At 37.0% G+C, this 18,235-nt stretch overlaps 1 protein-coding gene across 4 annotated transcripts in view; it reads left to right on the forward strand.

Annotated features, from left to right (window-relative positions):
* TAB3 (TGF-beta activated kinase 1 (MAP3K7) binding protein 3) overlaps positions 1 to 18,235 on the forward strand; it is a 49,167-nt gene that overhangs the window by 20,074 nt on the left and 10,858 nt on the right. Inside the window, exons 2-5 of one of the 4 annotated variants that reach the window (XM_071812141.1) lie at positions 8,356 to 8,544; positions 12,003 to 13,137; positions 13,216 to 13,455; positions 17,113 to 17,273. In XM_071812141.1, the coding sequence (XP_071668242.1) occupies positions 8,443 to 8,544; positions 12,003 to 13,137; positions 13,216 to 13,455; positions 17,113 to 17,273 (1,638 nt within the window). In that variant the 5' untranslated portion in view covers positions 8,356 to 8,442. Of the gene's footprint in view, positions 1 to 8,355; positions 8,545 to 12,002; positions 13,456 to 17,112; positions 17,274 to 18,235 lie in introns of all 4 variants that reach the window. The other 3 variants (XM_065859722.2, XM_065859731.2, XM_065859715.2) reach the window with 3 other exon arrangements.

Here is an 18,235-nt window from a genome sequence, read left to right on the forward strand (position 1 = left end):
TGTAAATAAAAAAGCTTCTTTAACAAATGCTTATTGTGATTTGTAAGGTGGAACAGTTGTTCGTAGCTATATGAACATGATTGTGAGGAAAAATTGCTATCTTGGTGCTATTATAACAGTTTAATTTCTTGTAATTCTCAGATTTTTAAGATACTCCATCTAGCAGGAAAAATTGCTATCTTGGTGCTATTATAACAGTTTAATTTCTTGTAATTCTGAGATTTTTAAGATACTCCATCTAGCAAATATTTTTAAAGGTGTCACATTACCATGAAAGTATTTGCCTGCCTTTGCTGCAAGAGCCAAAAGTCTTAGCTGGATTGATGTGAGTGTTCTGACACTTGTGTGATGGGGTGGTTAATTTTTTTTTTGTTTGAATGGTTAAATAAATGGAAACTTAGTGTACAAAATTGTTCTCTATTATTCCCAGTATCAGTATAGCACGATGACTTTAAACCATTTGCAGTCAGTTTAATATTCTGCTGCAGGCATCTTTGAATTTAAGCCAACAGTGGTTCCAGAGGCTGCTTCAGTATTAGAGGTGAGATTACGTGATTGCAGCTGCAGCCAGGTCACATGCCAGGCATGTTTACAAGGCTATAATTGGGTGCAGATGCCTATTAAATAGCAGGTATATATGAGATGAGATGTTAAAACCAATGTTTTTGCTTAGTTAAGTCTTTGTATGAAGCAACTCAGTTTGAATCATCTTCACATTTCGTAGTTTTATACAAGCTTATTTACGAAAGTGTTGCTGTTTAACAGCTTTTCTGCTGTATGTTTGCAGTCATTGTAGGAAGCATCACAGTAATTACACACCTTAACTTCTGCTTGAGTATTGAAATCCTGAAGTGGAATTGCAATGTGATCAGGTAGTGATGTAGACTTTGGCCAAAATCATGTTTATTTTTTAAAACCCTCGCGTTAGGTAAAAAAAAGGAAAGATACCTTGCCTAAAAAAGTGCTTTCTAAATCTGTCGCCTGAGCTAATTCCCTTCTTGTCTTCTCATGTTTTACTATTGACATGCAGCATATGGAGGGTATTCTAACCTTTGGAAGCATTTAATCAATGCGTCAACGGAGATGTAGAAGGTGTAATCATATCAGTGATAAAGAGCTGGCTGCCTATAATCAGTTGATCCGTCATAGCTATCAGAAAGAATTTTTATAGAGAAGTGTGTTGCAAGGACTGTGGGGAAGTGACGTGGAGTTTGAAGTTTCAGTTCTGAGTTTACCTTCTGAGCTCAGCTAACAATTAGCTTTTTTACAGTGCCTCAATCATGTTCTCTAACTCCAGAACTGACAGCACTTGGCAAAATCTCAGTCCCGATTTAGTGCTGTTCGTACAAGAACAGCTTTGGTTCTATTGTTTGAAGTCTGCTTCAGATGAAGGTGCATTTTTGTTACAGTTTTACCTGATCAGTTGGCTTACCTGTGTTGAAAAGAGGGAGGTGTAATTTCTGGTCCTATATCCCTTTCCCCTTTTTACATTTCTTCTTCCTTTCCACAGTGATATGATACTCAGTGGGCCATGCATTTTGCAGAGGAAGCTTATTAAACTAGCAAAAAGTGTTTGGTGGTTTTGTTGTTTGTTTGTTTGCTTGAGGGGTTTTTTGTTTGTGTGTGTTTTGTTTGTTTTGTTTTTTAAATTGGTTTAGCAGATTGAGTTCAACTGAGTTTACTGGAGTAGGAAGAAAGGTGGAGAAAGCTGTTCAGTTGTGTTTGAGTTGTAACTCACTACAACTGATCTCACTGCTTTTTCATTCTGCCTTATATGCAGTAAACCTTGGCATACTTGGAGGGCTGTAGCCAAATCTCTAGATGACTCTAGAGGTGGTAGAAGTTTGCCCACATCTATTCTAGAAGCTAAACTGGCATCTGCCCCCAAAGCAGTCCTTTTTTATAGGGTAACTTCATTCAAGAAACTCTAACAACTGTGTAATTCACTGAACAGTTTTCACTATATGTATGTGTGTATATGTAAATAAAAACTTTGAAATCCTTTCCCAGTAAGACAGTTTTTAGGGACTTAACTTGCTCAAGTTTGTTGTTTTGTTTGTTTGTTCCTAAATAATGTTTTGGACTGGTTGCTGAATTTGAGTGCTGAAGCAGGTGATATTTTACTTTTTTGAGAGGTGGAATGTTTTCAGAGTCTTTCTTGAGCCGTATGATTTAATAAAGATACTTCTAGTAAATAGACTATCATTTAAATGCAGCTTAAATATTTGTGTTACATTAGTACAATGAAATAATTTTCACAGTTGGGAAAATAATAGGTTATTTGGAGAATCTGTTATACACTGTGCCTGGTAAAGGAGAACACTGTAGTTCAGTACCTGCATGACTTTTTGGTAGGATTCTTTCCATGCTATAAGACATAACGAATTTAGGAATCTGGAAATAAGTAGCCATGAAAAATACATGTCCTAATATATGTTATTAATAAGCAACTAAATTTTTCAATGCTATATTAAAAAGTTGTGATAGATATAAAACTTGTATTTCCTAAGCACTCTGTGTTACTGAAGTTTGCTGTACATTTTAGTAACATTACTTTGTAGAGCAGTTTTCCTGTGCTTTGAGCATGAATGGTCTGTGTTCTTCCAAAAAAGCTTTTCAGACTAGAGCAGAGTATCTATTTATTTATTTATTTCAAAAAGATGGAATACCTTATTCTTGAGACCAACTTCAGCAAAATAAGTAGGAAATATGCAATGACAAAACTGATAACATGACCAAACTGAGAAGAATGTCTTATGGATTGAAATTACCTCAAGAAGGAGTATAGATTCATAATATGCGCTCACAACTTCTTTCCATTTAATGAAAAAATTTAGAACAAAAGATTTAAAATGTCACTCAGATTCAGAACTTATGTTGTACAGCCCATTAGTCTAGTGTGGCTTTAAAAACAAAATTACATGTTTTAGTACAGTGATACAAATGAGTGTTAAGCTTTACTTATTGTTCTTCATTTAAAGAACATCATTCTCAAGGTTTAAAGCAAGGCGACAATAAACTGTGGCAGATGCTCTCTGTTACCCCCTTACCTCCTGCCACACCTTCCTTTAGATTGGAAAGATGATAGGAAGATAAGGAGGAAGGGAGACTTGGACTTCAAGTTGGAAGGGTTTAAAGGGTTTTACTAATGCTACTGATAAATAGAGAATATATACAAAATATACAAACCAATCTTGAATGCCCGATATGGAGTTGGCATCACTCCAGCGATGTCAGAGCTGGGAGCTGGCATGGCTCCAGCAGCTATAAGGCCGGTATCCGGAAGTCACAGGCAGGGCTTCACAGCAAACCAGAAAGTGGATTTCAGGGATGCAGGATCTGGGGCCTTCCAGATCTCAGGCAGACAGGCAGGGTCCGATGCCAGCCATGGTCAAAGAGAACTTGACCCTGGTGATCACCCTCTTATATAGGGGGTATGACACTTATGGGATGGAATACTCCGTTGGTCAGTTTTAGTCACCTGTTCTGTCCAATCCTCCTCAAACATGCCCCTCTCATGACGAAACGTGGGAAAACTTATCAGTCTTTCTTGGCTACCATAGTAATAAATCTAAACACGAGCTTCTTCAGCATTCCGTTGGTCTTCTCATGAGCACCAAGTACAGCATCCAAGGAAAATATGCAGGCAAAAACTCAGTAAAGTACAGACACCTAGAAGAACTTAACTGAAAGGAAAAATCGCTAAAAGAGAACTGGTCTTGTTTTTAACAAAACCAGGACAATCATATTTTTCTTTCGTACATGATCTCATCTTTATTTACCCTGCCATTTTTGGTGAAAGTAAATTTTTTTTACTGTTCTAAATCAAGGAAACTAAATTTTAGATTTTTTAACCTATTTCTGTTGCCTCGGTTCCTGTCCTCACTCTTCACAGTTCTCCCTCTATTTACTACCAGAGAAATAAGGAAAGTTTCTGTTTAGTTGGGTTATTCAGACTGTTATTGCTATTCTGTTTGACCCAGAACAGGAGTAAAGTTCTGAGTAGCATTGCTATCAGTGTTACTCAGAAGATTTATGCCTAAATGCTGGTGACAAATATAAACAGGAATGAGTTGTTGGTTTTGGCAAATGATAATTAAACATATAATAATTAGAAATTACTGAAATGAGATTGGATTGTGTAACTGTTTATTGGATTTGCTACTTTATATTTACTGCAAATGAGTTTAAATGTCTCCAAAGTCAAAGTCATTCTTGCTTGGTGAAGATACTATATATGTTCATTTTTCTTTTAGTTTACTGATTTGTGTTAATATTATTTTTTTTTCCCTGTTCTGAAAATTCCACATTAAGAAGCTCATATTGTTTTACTGCTTTGTCTTCCTAACTTTCGTGGTATCTTCCTACTACAGTTCGTGCAATGTTTTGACAGAATAGAGCATCCAGCTTTGCTAGTTTTCCCTAAATCCTTTTGTACCTCTTGGCTAAAAGCCTGTCAGTTAAGTGTAAGCATTAGAAGGAATTGCCTTATGAGTACTTAAGTAAAAAAAAAATTTCTACTGCATTTGAGAATCTGAAGACCAAAATTTATCTTCCACACTTTGATCAAGCAGAGGTGAACAAGGAGGAAAAAAATAGATTAATTTACACATATTGGGTTGAGTTCATGTGAATGCCATTCAATAAATCCACTTTTTATCTGTAGGTGTCAGCATGCATTTGATTAAAAGTCAGGATGATGAAATTTAAGAATTCTATTTGTGTAGTATTCAGAGGAAAGATTGACGTTCTTTATCTGGCTGTACTTAAATCCATCTTTAGATTACAAGGATGATAAAACACAGATTTAAATAATCTTTTAATATGAAGAATTTCTGTAAAACATAGGGAAGCAGGATGTCTTTGATGTGTTGCTTTTATCGTTGTGGTTTTTCTTGTTGTTTTTTTCCTCTTATCCTTCAAGGCCAAACTGTTATTATAAAACTCTTAATTAACTTTAAATTGGTGAGACCTGAGGAACTGTCTTCCAGGTAACCTGTTTTCTGGAAATTCACTCAGGAATTATTTTAGTTGCTGCATATATTGTAATTGCATTAGTGCACACCAGTACATAATTTATAAACGTCCAGGCAGTATGTATTGACCTTATTTTTCAATTGCATCTCATTACTGATGATCCATGTATCTTCATTTTAGGCGAGTTAGTGCTTCAAAAATAACAGTAGTAAAATGGATTTCCTTCTTTATCTATTTGAACACATCTGTGGAGTGTATCAAGACTGTAGTAATGTAGTGGTTTTAATTCATTTTTTTCAGAAAAGAGGCACCAGTCGATTGGTGGAACTGTTGGCTATTTTTTTAACTTGCAAAGTACACAAATGGATTAAGGAAAGAAGATTAAATTTAAGATACTGTTTCCCTGGACATATACTTTGGACATGTGAAAGGTGTGAAAAACTGATTAGTGTACTTATTTAGAACTTGAGTCATGCTTTGCATAATCCCCAAGATTCACTAGTGGCTCTTGAGGTCTTCTCTGTGTTAACACAGTGAGACCAATTCTACAACAATATCGTTTGGTTTCGCTATTAGAACGGCTGTGTATGTAGCCATGTTAATTTATTCCAGCCTCATGAAATACTTTGCAACTAAAGTTTGGGTATCAATGCATTTTTTAAAGTTACAGATGAAGTGGCTTGCTTTCACTGTGACTTTGGGTTGGATTTTGCTGGGTTCTGCTCTAGGAACTTTCAGTAATTGTGAGGCTGGTAGTGTAGTGCATCTCTGCATGTCCCTTAGCCTGCGCATGCTGCGAAAGAAAGCAGCTTTGAGGGATTGTGCTGCTAGTCTCTTGTGGCTCAGCAGGATGTCTTGTTGTCGAAGTGGCTGTGTAGTCTGCTCTATGAAGTAAACTCTTGTCTCTCTCAACAACTTGCTTCCCCACCTGCCTGGTGCTGTGGAGCAACATGGGAAGCAAGTATTGTATTCCAGACAGTTTGTGCCTGCTTAGAGTGGAAAATGTGCAGTCAGTTGTCGGCAAGTCAAGCAGAAGAAACAGGACGAAATGATGGGCTCCTAGATGTGGTGGCAGTGAATTTTGAGGTATTGGCTGAAAAATTTCTACAGTAGTGTAGCCATGGAATCGAAGGAATTCTGAATGAGTGTGTGTTCATGTTTCTCAAGACAATTATTTTGGTTTTTCTGTAGCATTTTCAAGGCTATCTGTGTAACTGTAAAGGATAGAGGCTTCAACTCCTCAAAACAAGAATGAAAATTTGTTATCCTTTATTTGTGTTTAGAAGAAAATTCTGTGATAAAATTAATAGGTGGCCCTTAACTGCCAATTAGTTTGAGTGTTACACCTCTACTCAGCAGACATATTCAGGAAATAATAAAAAAAAAAAACACCGAAGAAATTATTAGTTTGCATTATTTTGAAAGTGTTATAGAAAAACATTTTATGTGTTGATGATGAATCCCCAGTATGCTCACCCATCTTAAAATTGCATCTTCATTTGAAAAGAGTGATGCAAAGGCTCTTGCTCATGCAAATGAAATTCTTAAAATTATTATCTTCTATGTCAGGTGCTGTTATTGTTATTCCACAGGTGTTTTAACTGCAATTTATTTTGGTAGGGTACTCTTCCATTACTGCACTTCATCCCATCTCCTGGGCAAAGGAGAGTTCTCTGGAAACACATACTTGATTGCTGTCAGGTTTTCTTTGAGAATTCTTGTGGTAGTCTGTCTTCCAGAGTATGGTATTTGCTTGTCATTTACAGAAAATAAGTTTTATTAAAGATCCCCTACTGTGAGTGTAGATACAGAGTTTCAGCTGGCTCTTGCAGTCAGTAGTAACTAATTTCCTTTTACAATAAAAGGGGTCTGCAGCATTAGTGCAGTGGACAGAACTGAATTGTGATTGTGATGTAAGTTTATTGTATTTCTTAAATCACAGCAGGATAATTCACATATCTCACTGTTCTTTAAACTTGACTCATTTTTATTGAGAAAGAGTATGATGTGACAGATCTAGTACTGGATACTAGAGTATATCAGATATGACAGAGAGCAACCCTTCCGGTAAGCATATGTGTTACTTAATGAATGCTGATGTCAGTTAAGAGCTGTCTACTTATTAATACAAGGTAGCCAGATAGTGGAGTGGACTTAACTTTAGTTTTCATGGTGGTAGTGGTTGTTGTTTTGTCCCTTTTTGGAGAAAGGAAGTACTATTTAGAAAGAGATGAAAGAAACAAACTGTTGGAATTTATTTGTGCATAAAGGCATGCATATATTTGTGTTAATCTATTATACTGCTCTAGACTGCTATTAGAAGTTGAGCTAACAAGTGAAAAGTTGACTGGAATAGCTATACTATGTGCCACCCACAATTGCACTGAGGTTGAGATAAGCATGATATTAACTTGGGGTTTTGAGTAGCTAGCACGTTACTTGAACACCAGCTCTGCTGGTATCTGACTTTGTTTTTGAACACATCACTACATTCTCTGCTGTTAGGAAGTCAACTGAGTAGTAATGTTGGAAAGGCTTTCGAAGCTTAGCAATAATAGATGTGTTACAGGAGCTATGTCGGATACCATCTTCATGCAAAGTCATTGTGAATCTTTACTTAGACTTCAGCTACCTTTTGATTACTGCTGCAATCATGAACCACAAATGAGAAAAGCATTTGTTGACTCAGACTGTATTTGCCTTTTAGTAGTTCTTGGGTACTGAAGTTCAAGTAGAATCTGTGTTGAATACAGAAATCCTGAAATAGAAAGTGGGTTTTTAGTCAGTAATCATGTTATTATGAATATAATAGGTGCCTTACAAAATTCTTAAATAGATGCTTATCATAATCCTAAAAAAGCACTATATAAATTCTGTTTAACTCTTGTTGTGTTTCACAAAGATGGCTTCCAACTTGGATTTGTGGTGATGTAAAGAGGAAAAAGTTGAAGCCCTTTTATTAGAGGAATATTTTTGGGAATTTGTGTTACTTAGTTTTCATGCCTGTTATATCTAGAATGTTGTAAATAACAAAGACATGAATGCTTTGTGAAAACTTCAGACTTTTCTACAAATTCTTCAGAATTTCACTGGGAGTAAATACATAACAGTTCAGTTTTATGCAGGTTACACCTATGTGGTACCACAACGGGTCTGAACTAGCGAAATGTCATGTAGACATACATACCTATGATACGTTAATGTTTTAATATTAGATTTTGAGACATGATAATTCTAATTCTTGTGTTTAAGCCATTGTCTCTCTTGATATCTAGATCTAAAAATGTAATATAGCAATTCTTTTACACATGCAGCTGAGGAAGAAGGAAAAGCTGTGATGGCTTAAAAGATAATTGATTGTGTGTTCTTTTTTTACAGAAAATGCCAGAAGCCTCAGAAGACCATAATCATTGGAAGGCCTTTTGACTTCCATTTTTCAGTAATCTGGAACATCATCAATCTGGCATGGCGCAGGGCAGTCAACAACTCGACGTGCAGGTACTCCATGACCTCCGACAACGTTTCCCTGAGATACCTGAAGGGGTGGTATCTCAGTGCATGCTTCAGGTATGGTGAAGAGTTTCTAAAAGTCTGTGTATTTTATTTTTGTAGTATGAACATTCTTTTTAGTAGTATACATGGAGCATAGGTTTTAATTCTTCATGTTTTATTTTGAAAGGGTGGAAGACTCCACTACTTACATTTTTGTCCTGTCTTTTATGTGCAAAGGCTTTATTATTCTTCAGTTATGTTTATGGGTATGTTTCCACTAGCTGTTCTTCCTCGTCTGTGTAACCTGTGACTGTGTACATACAGGGAACAATGAAAATGGCTAATGGTATGATTACTGATAGTGGCTACATAAATAACATACATTTATTGGAGGAGATTTTAGCGAACAGTGAACGAGTGTTAGCTAGGAATCTAAAGGTTAAAAAAAAAAAATCTTTTTGCCACCACTGTCCAAAGGTTTCATTTTACTTCTCTGTTTCCAAGTCAGGTGGCTGTTCTTTTTTCAAAGTCATGTTTCATTTCTCAAAGTTGTGGTTGACTGGGAATACCTTCTGTTGATAGCAAGATTCAGGAGTGGAATAGAAACATGTGAGATCTGGTTTGGCCTTGTGTGGCTGTGGCTAAGGTGGAACCTAATGTGATAAACTGCTGTATATGAAAGTAATGCAGCAGTGTTTGCATTTTACTTGTCTGTGGCAGAAGAGTAGGTTTACTTATAACTGCAGCTGTAATTTTTGCATTGTGTTTTTTTTTCTAAACCATACAAATACAAATTGCTTGCAGACAAATGTAGAGTGGGGGAGGCCCTGCAATGTAAAGCTTTACTTACTCTGGTCATCTCTTCTGTACTGCTAAGTACATGATCCTTTTGATGAACTCTGTTTAAGTCATAAACATCTTTTGACTGATAAAATTAAAGGACTTCTAATGCTGCAGACACATATGGTGTTCAATATCTATAATATGGTGTTTTGGGTAGCTAGTTAATATTACATTGCAAATGTCTGTCATTTTTTTTAAGTGCAGAATTTGTTTCCTAACCCACTCTGTATTTGTTTTAAGATACATGACCTGGTTTCCATTAACCTTTTGCAATACATGCTCTAGATTTAAAACTGTGAATTTTGGACTTACCAAAAAATGAGTGTCCTTTGAAAGGGTAAATATATTCCATACCATGAGAAACTCAGATCAGGGCCTGTCCTATCTACATTCTTTCCACCCTGATGAAGTTACCTAAGGAAGCTGAGGATTCTCTATATTAAGTCCTGTTTAGATGGCAGGTGGCTGATGATAGCGGTTAACTTGTTTTGAGACTGCTGTCCTGGCACTGTGGTGCTGGTTATTAATACAAGGTCTGGTTCCCACGTGTTCTGGTTTTAAATTTTTCTGTGATACATCTGGATATTCCCATTGACCACAGGGGTCTGGAAAGGGAGCTTGACATGAAGGGGAAGTAGTCAGGGGGAAGCATCTATAGAATGAGAGCTATATGTAATTAAATGCTGGACTTTTCTGTTATGTTCAGTGGTAAGTCTTCATTTGAGGAGGTTCTGAACATGTATGTTCATCTGACAGTGAAATCATATGAAATTTTGGGAAAGTCATCTTCAATTTAGTATTAAGACCGATTAGGTATCAGTCCTTTAGAAAAGAAACGTAATGGTGACTTTTCAACCAATGAATAGGTTGTTAAATATTGTATTGCAAGGCCACATGAATATTAATATGTACTCAAATTCTATATAGTGATAGTATTTAAAATAGAAGTGAAACCATTATTAATGTATCTTTAGAATGGTAATTTTAGCATACTAACGAATGCGGAAGTGTATGCGTGTATGTATAGATAAATATGTACACACTTCTTCTGGTGGGAGTTTCTGTATATCACGACAGATGTCAGTCTTGGATCACATGTGACAAAGTTAGGGGGCTGAGGGCCAGATGTAGTTGAACTTAAAGTGAATTTTTCTCTAACTACTGTTCAGATTTAAAACTGAACCACCACTGGTAGAGGCTGTTGTATGAGAAGCTGACTAGTAGAAAGAATAAATCCACAATCTGGAATGCTTTTGAGTGACTTTACTCTTTTGGAAAATCTGTCATTTGTGTCTTTCTCTTAACAATACTAGATTAAGCTAAAATGAATGGAGAGGGGAAGAAAGGAAAGAGAGTTCCCCATTACATTTCTGATGTGATTCATAATTTATTGCCTGTATAGTTTCAGCTGCTGGCACGACAGAACAAATCAAACATTTACAGAGGTTATTTGATTTCCTCACTGATAATTGTCATGGCTTAACCACAGCTGGCACGTAAGGTTCACACAGCCACTCACTGTCCCTGGTGGGATGGGGAGAGAATCAGCAGAGTGAGAAAACTCAGTGGTTGAGATAAAGTAAAGCAAAAGCCACACACAAAAGCAAAGCCAAACACGATATTAATTTCCTGCTTCCCATCGGTAGGCAAGTGTTCAGCCATCTCCAGGAAAGTCGGGCTCCATCATGCCTGATGGTGACTTGGGAAGACAAACTCCATAACTCAGAATATTGCCCCCTTCCTTCTTCCTCCAGCTTTATGTATGGAGCATGACGTCCTATGATATTAAATATCCTATCGGCCAATTTGAGGTCAGCTGTCCTAGCTGTGTCTCCTCGCCAACCTTTTGTGCACTTCCTGCCTTCTCATTGGCAGGCCAGTATAAGAAGCTGAAAAGTCCTTGACTGCTTGGCGACATCAGTGGGTTATCAACATTTTTCTCGTACTAAATCCAAAACATGGCACTATACCAGCTACTGGGAAAAAAATTCACTCTATCCCAGCCAAAACAAGGACACACATGAATAAACCTCTTCTTAGCTTTGAGCCTGAAATTCTTAAAGGCAGTTGAAATTATGTCAGAACTATAAGGTACTTTATGGTACTACCAGTACTTTTTCAAGCAATATTTATTCTGACTTCATTTTTAAGACACTAAATTCTGTTCTACCAAGAGATGCTAGCTTTAAATATTGGGTGTTTAAACTTTCAGGTAAAGAGAAATACTCAAGTAAACAGTAAAATAAAGGTGAAAACAGTTAATACTCAGTTAAAAATTAAAATGTCATCTGCATTTTTGTTTTGACTTTCCAGAGTTTGCAACTTGAATCTAGTTTAATTTGATTTGTATTGTTATTAGAATTAGTTAATTGTACATACCTGTTCCTTACAGAAGATGCCAAGAGTTCTAACCGTTGCTTTCCCCAAAACTGGATGTGAATTTTTAATATGCCATATTGTAGCTGGTGTTACCGTAGCATTTTGTAGGATGCAATGGGAGCTATGTACTACTTGTATAATATGACTTAGTAGGTATTACCTTTATTTAAAAATTCGTGTCTATGAAATATTATCTCCTGTTGCGTTCAAGCTAGGGTTGATTACAGCTTCAGTTGAGTGCTTGTTGAATGCTGAGCAGTGGCTTTTTCTTTTGCTATTTGGCAATAACAGGTGTTCATTCTTACTCCTAGAACAACAACAACCTAGATGCCTGTTGTCGAGCCCTTGCACAGGAGAGCAACAAATACTTATACATGGAGTACCATAGCCCTGATGACACCAGAATGAATAGAAATAGCCTTTTGCACATTAATCTGGGTATTCATCCTCATACCAGCTATCATGCAGGGGATGGAGCTCAACTTAATGGTGGTCGTACACTGGTACATAGTTCAAGTGATGGACATATTGATCCACAACGTACAGCAGGTAAACAGCTGATATGCTTAGTTCAAGAACCACATTCGGCTCCTGCTGTTGTGGCAGCTTCTCCTAGTTACAATCCATTTTTCATGAATGACCAGAACAGAAATGCAGCTACTCCTCCTCCACAGCCACCTCCACAGCCATCTTCCATACAACCAGGAATGAACACGTCTGCTATGCAAGGCCCTCCTCCTACGTATATGCACATACCTCGGTACAGTACAAATCCCATTACTGTTACAGTATCACAAAACCTCCCCTCTGGACAGAGTGTACCCAGAGCTCTACAAATTCTTCCACAGATTCCAAGCAATCTTTATGGGACTCCTGGCTCTATTTATATAAGGCAAACATCTCAGAGTTCTTCAGGACGACAGACTCCTCAGAATACACAGTGGCATTCATCACCACAGGGCCCAGTTCCACATTATACTCCCCGTCCTCTACCTGTTTATCCCCATCAACAGAACTACCAACCTTCTCAGTATTCTCCTAAACAACCACAGATCCCTCAGTCAGCTTTTCGATCACCACCGGCATCCCAGTGTCCCTCTCCCTTTGGCTCTCCTCAACATCAAGTTCAGTCTCCTCAGCTGGGTCATCAGAGTTCACATGTTTTCATGCCTCCTAGTCCTTCAACTGTCCCACCCCATCCATATCAACAAGCATCCCAGACTTTTCAAAAACAAGGTGGTCACTCTGTATCGTATCTTCCTCCTTTTGCTGGACCTAGTTTATCCAAAGGTTCCATGAATAAAATAGAAATTACAGTTGAGCCACCACAAAGACCTGGGACTGCAATGAACAGAAGTCCTTCACCAATAAGTAATCAACCATCTCAACGAAACCAGCACCAGCTGTATGCAGCCACTACTCCTCCTTCAAGCTCTCCATCAAGAGGTATGTCGGGTCAACCCAAACCTCCGTTTAGTGTTAATCCAGTATATATTACCTACACTCAACCAACTGGACCTACAGGTGCGCCAACACAGTCTCCTCGGGTAATGGTATCTCAACCAAACCCAACCATTTTTAAAATCACAGTAGGTCGAGCGCCGACTGAGAATCTTTTAAATTTAGTGGACCAAGAAGAGCGTTCTGCAGCACCAGAACCTATTCAGCCTATTTCTGTAATCCCAGGATCTGGAGGAGAAAAAGGAAGCCATAAGTATCAGAGAAGTTCTAGTTCTGGATCAGATGACTATGCTTACACTCAAGGTAAATGTTTCACCCTACAAATTTTATTATTGCGAAATGTTTTTCTGCTTGGTTTTGCTACTTAAATAAGTGAGAGTTTTTGAACATGTACAGAGAAGAATAGAAATTGCACCAGAAATCATCTAATCATAGAGTTTATGATTAAAAAAAAAATTGCTGTATTTCAGTCTAATACATAAAGAATTTCTGAGATTCTTAAAGTTGCTATACTTTTGATATTAGGGGAATTTCTTAATAGAAAACACTGGAGCTAATCAGAGTAAGTGGTTTGTTCATATACTGTGTGTCTGGTTTATAAGTTCTGCGTTGAAGAACTGTGACTTAAATGTACATGTGGATTTTAGTATTTTTTGTGTTTGTTCTGTACTTGGGTACTTTATAAAACCTGAAGCACTAACTTCTGCAGGGAATTTGAATCCGATTTGTTTGTTTTAGATCGAAGAATATTAAGTGAAATCAGAGGGATTGCAGCCAAAATTACTTCACATGTCAATGCAAATGATATTTTTTGTTTTGAAAGGTTAGTCTTTACTGAAGAATTAGGTAATTTAGTTTTTTAAAAAAAAGTGAAATCTCACCTTTAGCTGAAAACTGCTTTTCTCAGAGTAACCTGCTTTATATTTATGTTTATGTTTATATTTATATTTATATTTATATTTATATTTATATTTATATTTATATTTATATTTATATTTATATTTATATTTATATTTATATTTATATTTATATTGTTGAGCAAATGAATCAATCTGCAAGCATTCAAACCAATCATTTGGGGTAATGACAGAAAGATAATCAGCAGCAGTTATTTTAAAAGTGTGCCTTGTTTCTGCATTTGTGTTTTGAAAAGAGAGTATTTCTCCATTACTCCTTCTAGCCTTCCTTTCACTTTAGAGCGCTGAAATAATGGCTATAATGCTGTGTTGTAGTTCTTGATGTCTTATTTCACTTTGTACCTTTTGAGCTCTTCTAACTCACAAGCAAAGAGCTGTTCTGTACGTGATAGACCCAATTAGAAATGTTATTTAGAGAGAACGAACAATAGTAGGTCTGTAGCTCCTAGGCCATATGCTTTGTTTGGTGGTGTTCCTATTACAACTTCATTAGAGATTGTCAGTTGTGTGAGAAAAATTTGAATAGCTTCACAAAACAGAAAAACATATTCTGAAATGTAAAAATCTGATTTTGCCTTTTGTATCTTTGACGAGATTTGTGTATTTGGAAAACAAAACCAATAAAACTAGTTAATGTGTGCTTTTGGGGGCATCTGCTTTTGTGGCAATATCTACCACAGCTGGGACTTTATGATAGCCTTTGGTATTGCCACCCTGAAATAAATCGTAGAAGAATAAATGTTGTATGATTTACTACCAGAAATGAGTCCTTAAGAGGAGTATATTTACCAGCTTAATAGAGGGAACAAGTTTATTTAATTTTCTTTGAATATGAACCATTGTGAAAAGCATTATGAAAAGTCCATTCTGGTGTGTATATTTCCACTGTTTCTTTGTAGTGTGAGTCATTTTTGATGAGTTGTACTAGAGTATAATGCAAAGCTATATAATGTAGTCATATCAGATGTTAAGTTGGAGGAGTCACACAAAGACAAGATTTGATAGTCATAGTAGAAAATCATACAGCCTGGTATCTGTACTGTTTTGTTTTTTGAGGTTTTTTTTTTTAATTTTGTGATCTCTTAAACTCTACTTGGATGACTTCCGCTACTTCAAAAAGAAGAGAACCATTTTGTTCAGTACTCCTGGTAACTGTATTCAGGTGTGTTCAGCTCTGGGGCCCTTAACATAAAAAGGAAATGGAGCTGTTGAAGCAAATCCATAGTAGGCCACAAAGACAATCAGAGCACTGAAGCACCTCCCTTGTGAAGACAGGCTGAGAGAATTGACATTGTTCAGTCTGGAGAACAGAAGGCTCTGGGGAGACCTCATAGCAGCCTTCCAGTACTTGAAGGGGTCCCACAAGGAAGCTGGAGAGTTTTTTCACAAGGGCATATAGAGACAGGGCAAGGGATAATGGCTTTGAACTGAAAGAGGATAGAATTAGTTTAGATATAAGGAAGAAATTATTTACTGTGAGGGTGGTGAGGCACTGGAACAGGCTGCCCAGAAAAGCTGTGGGTGCCTCATCCCTGGAAGTGTTCAAGATTAGGTTGGATGGGGCTTTGAGCAAACTCGTCTAGTGGAAGGTGTCACTGCCCATGGCAGGGGTTTGGAACTAGATGGTCTTTAAGGCCCTTTCCAACCCGAAGCATTCTATGATTGTATTATTAGAAAAACATCTGATGTTATTTTTGGATAAGACTTTCAGTGTTACTTTTTGGCTGTGAATTGGTGGATCCGAACAAAATCCAAAGTATCATGCTACATTTTTTCACAGAATACTGATATCTGATAAAAAAAAAAAAATTGTCATTTTTATGCTTCTGACTTGGTTTTATTTGTGGTCTCCCAGTAAGCTGTATCATACTTTTGCTTAATTTTTTTTTTTTTTTTTTTTTTTCTAGCATGCAAGCATTCTTGACATACGTGTTTTTTTCTCTGCCTGTGTTGGATAGGGGTGAATAAAAGGCCAGGTGCTGGTTGGTGCCTTCTAAGAAATAGCATTTTGCATGTTCTACAGCATCTTCATACATTTGAACAATTTGCTGAAACATCATTATACAAGCAGTGTGCTTGTCTGAATACCCACAGCAAATTTATCTTATTATTCTCTGTCCTAGTAGACTTTAATTGGGTAAAAACAACCAGATCAGAAAGTGCTAAGCATTATACTAATTAACCTGACTGGTTTTGCATCAGAAACACACTTCCTACAGAAACTGAATATTATTTTTTAGCTAGTCAAAATGCTTTCTTTTGCTGCTCTGGGAGCCCAAGCCCACCTTGTGACTGAGAGTCATAAATTTCAGTGCCATGACAAAAATATGAGAGAATGTTTAACAGCAGAAAGAGGTGAGAGGACAGCAAATCAGTTCTATCTTAGAATTAAAGACTCTGAAACACCTGGGCTCCCCCTGCTTTTTATTTTCTGGATTCTGTAGTCTGTTTTATTGAAGTTCTATAGTTTTTTGCCTGGGCAATTTATATTATTGAGAATTACAGTACTCTCTGAAGAGCTAAGACTTTGTGAAGTTTTAATAGTGTAATGTATTAAAGCAGTGAAAACAAAACAGTTCAGGACTGACATTTGGCTAATGTCTCAAGGCTAGCGTGTCAGCTGCTATTGAGCAGCAGATAAGATCCGTATGTTACCTTCTGATCTTACCTCTGGTATTTATTTTTTTTGTCAGTACAGTATTAATGTAACTAGGTTGCTGTTTCATCCTGAGAAGCTGTCTCCTTGTACAGGTGCCTTTGTATTTTTGAGACGAGAAAGACCAAATGCAAAAAAGAAGCTTTGACCAAAATGGTAATATCAACTTCAAATTACTGTCTAAAATGTGTTTTTATTCTGGAAGAACTTTGTTCTAAATTATAGTTCATTTGGCATGAGAGCATTTTCACACTGATATTTGGCTGCATGTTTATGATCACTTTTTTTTTTCCAGAAAGGTCGCTCATGAACCTTAAACATAAGTTAAGAATTCGGTTTTCCAGGTTTTTGTGTGTTAGTAACTATTTCTTCCATGTAAAACATTAGCCTTGCTGTTACATCAGCGAGCAAGGATGGAGAGATTAGCAAAGGAACTGAAGCTTGAGAAAGAAGAGCTCGAACGCCTGAAAGCTGAAGTCAATGGTATGGAGCATGATCTAATGCAGAGGCGGCTTCGAAGAGTTAGCTGTACAACTGCAATTCCAACAGTAAGCAATTTGTTAGTATTTTAGTTCAAGATACAGATTTATTTTTTATGTTTTTGTGAAGTATTATGCAAAAAAATATTTTGAAGTATAAAATCTTCAGTCTTTGGAGATGATTTTTTTATAAGTTCTTGGTTTGTTGTAAACCAGTTCTTATTATTTAAGAAATAGGTATGTATCCAGTTTTCTTAGTCTTTACAACAGAATTTCTGAAACTTGTATACCTGTGGTTTTATGGACCACAGAACTAAATAGATGTTTCCTAATAACCTATAAAAGTGTATGTCCAAGTCTGTGTAACGAGCCCAAGCTGTATACAGCTTGGTGATCCTGCAGCAAGGTTTCACATTTTTTTTTTAAAGGTTTTTTTAATATTATGGTACATTTTTGTTTGAGTAGTTGCGTCTCATAGACAATCCGTTTCCTATTTGGTATGTACAGAATGTGCCAAGTAACTTTCCAGTGGTGATATTGTCCCAACTAGTTGGCACTTCTCTCTCCTCTTCCCTGTTGATTCTTCCTATCTGTGTGACTTCCACCTGCAAGTGACTCACGCCCAAACATCTGCATGGCTCTGATAAGAGAATTCGTCTGACTGAAAAATAACGTCCACATTGTGCGGTTGTTAGCCAAATCAGTTCAGACTTACTGTGTTGACATAAAAAATGCATACAGATGTAGGCTGGAAAGTATAATAGGGGCTGTTAGCTGCTTAACTAGTATGGCTGCTCTATGTCTCACCTGTCTGAGGGCAGCATTTGGCAGCTGTGTTCTTGGGAAGGAATACAGAGACACTGCCTGAGTATGCAAGAATGAGGTTAGGAAAGCCAAAGCCCAGATGGAGTTAAATCTGGCATGGCATGTCAAAGACAAAAAGAAGGGCTTCTATTAGTGCATAGGTGACAAAATGAAGGCTAAGCGAAAATGTGGGCCCCTTGCTCAGTGTGACAGGGAACCTAGTTACA

The sequence above is a fragment of the Patagioenas fasciata genome, chromosome 1, assembly GCF_037038585.1.
Source record: "Patagioenas fasciata isolate bPatFas1 chromosome 1, bPatFas1.hap1, whole genome shotgun sequence".
Lineage (NCBI taxonomy): Eukaryota > Metazoa > Chordata > Aves > Columbiformes > Columbidae > Patagioenas > Patagioenas fasciata.